Source organism: Lepidochelys kempii, chromosome 2 (assembly GCF_965140265.1).
Source record: "Lepidochelys kempii isolate rLepKem1 chromosome 2, rLepKem1.hap2, whole genome shotgun sequence".
NCBI lineage: Eukaryota > Metazoa > Chordata > Testudines > Cheloniidae > Lepidochelys > Lepidochelys kempii.
Window position 1 is genome coordinate 270,809,556 of NC_133257.1, and position 7,430 is coordinate 270,816,985.

General features: G+C 62.0%; 1 protein-coding gene across 9 annotated transcripts in view; it reads left to right on the forward strand.

Moving 5' to 3' along the window:
• The window catches only part of SLC4A2 (solute carrier family 4 member 2), a 105,109-nt gene extending 97,890 nt beyond the window's left edge, over window positions 1-7,219 (forward strand). For all 9 annotated transcript variants that reach the window (XM_073334968.1, XM_073334970.1, XM_073334969.1 and 6 more), the window contains 5 exons: window positions 2,956-3,122; window positions 3,252-3,505; window positions 4,635-4,804; window positions 6,051-6,224; window positions 6,683-7,219. In XM_073334968.1, the coding sequence (XP_073191069.1) occupies window positions 2,956-3,122; window positions 3,252-3,505; window positions 4,635-4,804; window positions 6,051-6,224; window positions 6,683-6,763 (846 nt within the window). In that variant the 3' untranslated portion in view covers window positions 6,764-7,219. The remainder of the gene's footprint in view (window positions 1-2,955; window positions 3,123-3,251; window positions 3,506-4,634; window positions 4,805-6,050; window positions 6,225-6,682) is intronic.
• Window positions 7,220-7,430: the final 211 nt, after the last annotated feature.

A 7,430-nucleotide genomic window follows, 5' to 3' on the forward strand; every position in this document is an offset into this window, starting at 1 on the left:
AGTGTCTGAAAAACAAAAGAAACAATTTCCACCCCCCCGGTGGGGATAGACTATTGCTTAATAATAATACCACTTCCTCTTACAAATTTCCTTGCTAATTGCAGGAAAAACAGAAGAATTACCTCCAGGCTGTCCTTATTTTGTTTTATAATCAGGCTAGTGAATTACCCCACTCACTGGTCATTTATGAAATTCATGAGGTGGTGTACCTCAGTTTCCCCTCTTGTACAACAGACCAAGTTTGCAATAGTTTCTCTGCTGTACCAAGCTTTACGTTTATTCTCAGGTAATAGCTGAGACACCGCTTCAGATTTTAGCACTGTACGCACACACACACACACACACCCCCCTTAAGGTTAACCTGTTCCCCTTATTTGCAGGCTTGACTCGTTTTTTCACCTCCCTTTTCTGGAGGGCCATAATCTGAGTCTTCTAGTAGCTGGTTTGCTGACCAGATGTATTCATTATCTGCAGCTCCTTTGTGCCCATCAGCTAGGTAATTTGTATTTACACAGAGGCTTTCCAGCTTGCTTTTGGATCCAAAGCTGCTAGCAGCTCAGAGACTGTCTTAAAAGGGAAACATTCCACTTCCGCTAGAGTTCTGATTACTTTCCACTTTCATCTCCTGCTCCGAAACACACAGAGATCTGAAAAAGAAAGCTCAACCTATTCTGGCTCCTTTTGGAGCCCTATTAGGATTTTATTTAAGTACCATGTTTTGTTTGCATTTCTTTTACCCCTTCTCCAATATACACTGCACACGTGCTGGGAAAATGCACATTCCTTCCATATAGTTTAACCTCCACAACATTATATTAGCCATATTAATTTTACACATGGTGTAACTGCCTCCCCATGCCCACAGAGTTTTCATGCACACCCACCAAAGCGACAGTCCGATCCCCCAGAGCCACCCCAAGGCTCAGTGTTCCCATCATTGCTCCCCTTTTCCTTTTCTTTTACCTGTGCACACACACAAAATTCTTTTTTGCCTAATATTCCTTGCACTGTGATTACTCTTTTACACAACTGTACCCCGATTACACTCCCATCTTGTACAACTAGAGACCGTCAGGGGCAGCTAAGTTAGGTTCCACTAGAAACTCCTTACATTCCTTTAGTGATTTTGATTCTTTCTTTTATACCTCTATAACTAGCCAAGTGATAAGAATACACCTAAATTCTTAGGGTATGTCTACACTATGAAATTAGGTCGAATTTATAGAAGTCGTTTTTTTAGAAATTGGTTTTATATATTCGAGTGTGTGTGTCCCCACAGAAAATGCTCTAAGTGCAGTAACTCGGCAGAGCGCTTCCACAGGACCAAGGCTAGAGTCGACTGCCGGAGCGTTGCACTGTGGGTAGCTATCCCAGAGTTCCCGCAGTCTCCGCTGCCCATTGGAATTCTGGGTTGAGATCCCAATGCCTGATGGGGCTAAAACATTGTCGCGGGTGGTTCTGGGTACATATCGTCAGGCCCCCGTTCCCTCCGTGAAAGCAAGGACAGACAATCGTTTCGCGCCTTTTTTCCTGAGTTACCTGTGCAGACGCCATACCACGGCAAGCATGGAGCCCGCTCAGCTCACGGTCACCGTGTGTCTCCTGGGTGCTGGCAGACGCGGTACGGCATTGCTACACTGCAGCAGCAACCCCTTGCTTTGTGGCAGCAGATGGTACTGTACGACTGGTAGCCGTCATCGTCATGTCCGAGGTGCTCCTGGTGGCCTGTGTGAGGTCGATCAGGAGCGCCTGGGCAGACATGGGCGCAGGGACTAAATTTGGAGTGACTTGATCAGGTCATTCTCTTTAGTCCTGCAGTCAGTCCTATTGAACCATCTTATGGTGAGCAGGCAGGTGATACGGACTGCTAGCAGTCCTATTGCATCATCTTCTGCCGGGCAGGCAAGAGATGAGGATGGCTAGCAGTCCTATTGTACCATCTTCTGCCAAGCAGCCATGAGATGTGGATGGCATGCAGTCCTTCTGCACCGTCTGCTGCCAGCCAAAGATGTAAAAGATAGATGGAGTGTATCAAAACAAGAAATAGACCAGATTTGTTTTGTACTCATTTGCAAACCCCCACCCCCCGTCTAGGGGACTCGTTCCTCTAGGTCACACTGCAGTCACTCACAGAGAAGGTGCAGCGAGGTAAATCTAGCCATGTATCAATCAGAGGCCAGACCAACCTCCTTGTCCCAATAAGAACAATAACTTAGGTGCACCATTTCTTATTGGAACCCTCCGTGAAGTCCTGCCTGAAATATTCCTTGATGTAAAGCCACCCTCTTTGTTGATTTTAGCTCCCTGTAAAACAACCCTGTAAGCCGTGTCGTCAGTCGCCCCTCCCTGCGTCAGAGCAACGGCAAACAATCGTGCATCTGAGTTGAGAGTGCTGTCCAGAGCAGTCACAATGGAGCACTCTGGGATAGCTCCCGGAGGCCAGTACCGTTGAATTGTGTCCACAGTACCCCAAATTCGACCCAGCAAGGCCGATTTAAGCGCTAATCCACTTGTCAGGGGTGGAGTAAGGAAATCGATTTTAAGAGCCCTTTAAGTCGAAATAAAGAGCTTCATTGTGTGGACAGGTGGAGGTTTACATCAATTTAACGCTGCTAAATTCGACCTAAAGTCCTAGTGTAGACCAGGGCTTAGAGTATAGGCCTTTACAGCCAGGCCTGAATATCTATAGCCTAACACCCCACACCTCCCCATCCCCCCTCACACCTGTCCCACTGCTGCCATACTCCTGCTCCCCATCCCCGCTCATGCCTGCCCCCGTCCCCCCTGCCCACACCTCCCCATCCCTCCTCACACCTGCCCCCCATCCCCATCCCCGTCCCTCCACATGCCTGCTCCCCCATCTTCAGCACGTCCCCCCTGACCCCATCCCCCATTGCCCCCTGTGCCGAGGGCCCCCCCCGATTGGGTCTCATGGCCCCCCCATTCCCCCCACAGAAGCTGAGCGTTCCCAGCGGCTTCTCAGTGACGGCCCCGGAGAAGCGGGGCTGGGTCATCAACCCCCTGGGCGAGGGCAGCTCCTTTCCCGTCTGGATGATGGTGGCCAGCGCCCTGCCAGCCGTGCTGGTCTTCATCCTCATCTTCATGGAGACCCAGATCACCACGTGAGCCGAGCCGCCTGCAGGCGGGGGGTGTGTGTGGGGGGGGGCATGGCAATGTGGGGGGGCTAAGGGGGGAGGCCCTGGGCTGGGGGGGGTCGTGGGGCAGGCCCTGATTCTCCAGTGCCCCCCCAGGCTGATCATCAGTAAGAAAGAGCGCATGCTGCAGAAGGGCTCTGGCTTCCACCTCGACCTGCTGCTGATTGTGGCCATGGGCGGCTTCTGCGCCCTCTTTGGGCTGCCCTGGCTGGCGGCCGCCACGGTGCGCTCGGTGACCCACGCCAACGCCCTGACAGTCATGAGCAAGGCCGTGGCCCCTGGCGACAAGCCCAAGATCCAGGAGGTGAAGGAGCAGCGCGTCACGGGGCTGCTGGTGGCCCTGCTTGTGGGTGAGTCCCGCCGGCCGCCCCATCTCCCCAGCCCACTGCCGACCGGGAGAGTGGCTTACTGGGCGGGCGGAGCTCAGACACAGCTGTGGGGCCGGGGGTTGCTTTGGGACATGGGGGGGCAATCTGGGGAAGCCCTGGGGCTTGTGGGGGTGGGTGTCACAGACCCACAGCGTCGGGGCTGCACCCCCAGCTTTGGAACGGTTTCTAGGAGGCCCCTTCGCTTCCTCATGCGTCTCACGTTCCCTCCCCTGGGCTCTGCACACAGCTCTGCCCCATTCTGGGAGCGTGTGGGGAGCCTGTCTGGCACAGGAGACACTAGCCCTGGCAGCTGGCCTAGGGGTAGGCCAGGGACAGGGCTGGGGTGGGGGTGGGGGGGCAGTGTGAGCCTGTCACGGACCCACAGGTTTGGGGTTTTACCCCTAGCTTTGGAACGGTCTCTGGGGTCCTGCCTAGGGGGCCCTTAGGGCAGCCCGCGGCAATGAAGGGTGAAGCAGGGTCCGTCCTGGCCAGCCCCGAGCCCAGCCTGGCTGTGGGGAACTCTCGGGTCCGGCTGTCTGTCTGGGCGGCCTCCTTGGTCAGACTCCTTCCAGCCCCCGACTCTTGTCCCCACCTTCCTGCTCCTAGCCCCGAGTTCTCCAGCGGGGATCCTTGTTCAGTCCCCCCTGCGGGGGCGAGGTCCATCCCCCTTGGGGCCGTGGGTTCCTGGGTGTCCCTATCGGGGTGCTTGGATTTGCCGTTCTCATGCTGCACTGAGATGGGGACCGGGCCCAGCCAGGGGACACCCGCCCCTGTGTCCTTAGCCAGCCCTGAGAGCAGACAGGTCCCTTCCCCACACTGGGCAACAATGCAGCATATGGGGAAACTGAGGCACAAACAAGACTCATTAAAACATTACACAATTATTTGCACGTTGTTATGGGAGTGAGTAGTGGTGGGAAGGACAGGTCAGTGTTTGCAGAGCGCATCGGGGGGTCGGGCAGGCAGTGGGGGTGGGGCCGAGTTGGGGGCAGGTAGCGGGGGCAGGGGTTTGCAGAGAGCAGCGCCGGGGTGGGGGCGGAGAGCTCCCGTGGGCCCCAGGTGCCCTGGCGCCTTTAGCGGGTTCTCAGTGGCTGCCCCCGCACCCCGCCAGGCCTGTCCATCGTCATCGGGGACCTGCTGCGGCACATCCCCCTGGCCGTGCTCTTTGGGATCTTCCTCTACATGGGCGTGACCTCGCTGAACGGCATCCAGCTCTACCAGCGCCTGCACTTGCTGCTCATGCCCCCCAAGCATCACCCCGACGTCACCTACGTCAAAAAGGTCTGCGCAGGGCGGGGGAGGGGCACAGAGCCGGGCGGGGGGCCATGTCCCCTTGGGCACAGCCGGGGGAGGGGCACAGAGCCGGGCGGGGGCCATGTCCCATGGGGCAGTGGGGGGGAGGGGGACCAGAGCCGGGCGGGGGGCATGTCCCATGGGGCAGTGGGGGGGAGGGGCACAGAGCCGGGCGGGGGCCATGTCCCATGGGGCAGTGGGGGGGAGGGGGACCAGAGCCGGGCGGGGGGCATGTCCCATGGGGCAGTGGGGGGGAGGGGCACAGAGCCGGGCGGGGGCCATGTCCCATGGGGCAGTGGGGGGGAGGGGGACCAGAGCCGGGCGGGGGCATGTCCCATGGGGCAGTGGGGGGGAGGGGGACCAGAGCCGGGCGGGGGGCATGTCCCATGGGGCAGTGGGGGGGAGGGGACCAGAGCCGGGCGGGGGGGCATGTCCCATGGGGCAGTGGGGGGGAGGGGGACAGAGCCGGGCGGGGGGCCATGTCCCATGGGGCAGTGGGGGGGAGGGGGACCAGAGCCGGGCGGGGGCCATGTCCCATGGGGCAGTGGGGGGGAGGGGACCAGAGCCGGGCGGGGGCATGTCCCATGGGGCAGTGGGGGGGAGGGGGACCAGAGCCGGGCGGGGGGCCATGTCCCATGGGGCAGTGGGGGGGAGGGGCCCAGAGCCGGGCGGGGCCATGTCCCCTTGGGCACAGCCGGGGGAGGGGGCACAGAGCCGGGCGGGGGGCCATGTCCCATGGGGCAGTGGGGGGGAGGGGCACAGAGCCGGGCGGGGGCCATGTCCCATGGGGCAGTGGGGGGGAGGGGACCAGAGCCGGGCGGGGGGCCATGTCCCATGGGGCAGTGGGGGGGAGGGGACCAGAGCCGGGCGGGGGCATGTCCCATGGGGCAGTGGGGGGGAGGGGGACCAGAGCCGGGCGGGGGCCATGTCCCATGGGGCAGTGGGGGGGAGGGGGACCAGAGCCGGGCGGGGGCCATGTCCCATGGGGCAGTGGGGGGGAGGGGGACCAGAGCCGGGCGGGGGCATGTCCCAGTGGGTCCTGGTTGGTGCCAGCTGTAGGAGGAATGGCGCCAGTGCCAGGGGTCCCATTCCAAACTGCCGGGGGGAGCGGGGTTGGAGGTCGCGTTGCGGGGGGAGCCAGCAGTGGGGATCTGGGGGGGGCACAGAGCCAGCAGGGAAAGCTGCTCTCTGCACTGGGCCCGGGGCGTTAACCCCCGTGCGGCTGCCCGGCCAGGTGCGCACCCTACGGATGCATCTCTTCACGGGCCTGCAGCTGGCGTGCCTGGCCGTGCTCTGGGCCGTCATGTCCACGGCAGCCTCCCTGGCCTTCCCCTTCATCCTCATCCTCACCGTGCCGCTCCGCATGTGGCTGCTCACCCGCGTCTTCACCGACCGCGAGCTGAAGTGTGTAAGTCCCGTGCGGGGGGCCACAGGATGCCCTCAGGCGCCAGCCTCGGCCTGGCTGGGGGTAGGGGTGGGGGGAGCCGCCCACCGGGGTAGCTGGAGGGTCCAGCCGCCCTGTGGCAGTGGGAGGCTCTGCTGGGCCGCAGCAGGGGCAGGGGAGGCGATGGCTGGGCACGGGGGCGGGGGGCCGCAGCGGGGGCGGGGGAGACGCTGGCTGGGCAGGGGGGCGGGGGGCCGCAGCGGGGGCGGGGGAGGCGGTGGCTGGGCAGGGGGACGGGGGGCCGCAGCGGGGGGCGGGGGAGGCGATGGCTGGGCACAGGGCGGGGGGCCGCAGCGGGGGCGGGGGAGGCGATGGCTGGGCACAGGGCGGGGGAGACGCTGGCTGGGCGGGGTGGGGGGGGCCGCAGCAGGAGGTGCTGGCTCAGAGCAAACCCACCGCCGTTTGCTCCCCTCTCCCCCCAGCTGGACGCGGAGGAGGCGGAGCCGATCTTCGACGAGCGGGAAGGGGTGGACGAGTACAACGAGATGCCGATGCCCGTGTGAGGGGCGCCAGCCAGGGACCCTGTGCGGGGCTGCGGGCGCAGGCAAGCCCCTGCCGCTGTGCCAGGAGCCGCAGCGGCACTGCCCGGACCTGCGCCCTCGCCAGCCGCGTGGACTGTGCCCAGCGCTCACCAGTGCCCGGGCCACAGCAGCCGCCAGACGCTCACCCCGCGGCCCGGGCTGCCCCCGGCCAGAGCAGCTGTTCACAGCGTCCGGCCCTGCGGGGGCCTGCTGCCCGCCCTGGGCTGGCACAGGAGCAGCGGGGCCGGGCCTGCTGCCCCCAGCCACTGCCGTCCGAACTGTATGGTGTGCTGGACCCCACCCCTGCTGGGGGGGCTACAGGATCCCACCTCCCTGCTCCAGCCCGGGGCCCCACCCAGACAATCAGGTGTTTCCTAAATTCCATGGGGTTTTATTTAAGAGAATAATTTAACTGTCAATAAACAGCTTTCTAAGGAAGGTGCAGGGCCTGGCTTGGGGTTTCTGGGGGGTATACTGGCTGGGCGGGCAGCTCACACACAGGCCTGGAGCAAGGCAGCTGCTGCACAGGGGGGCTCGGTGACCACGTTTGTGCGGCAAACCCGTGCCCAAGTCCGTGCGTCACCCCTGCCCGCTTCAACCATCACGGGCCCCGGCCACAGGCTTGGCATGGCTGGGGCTGGACAGGAAG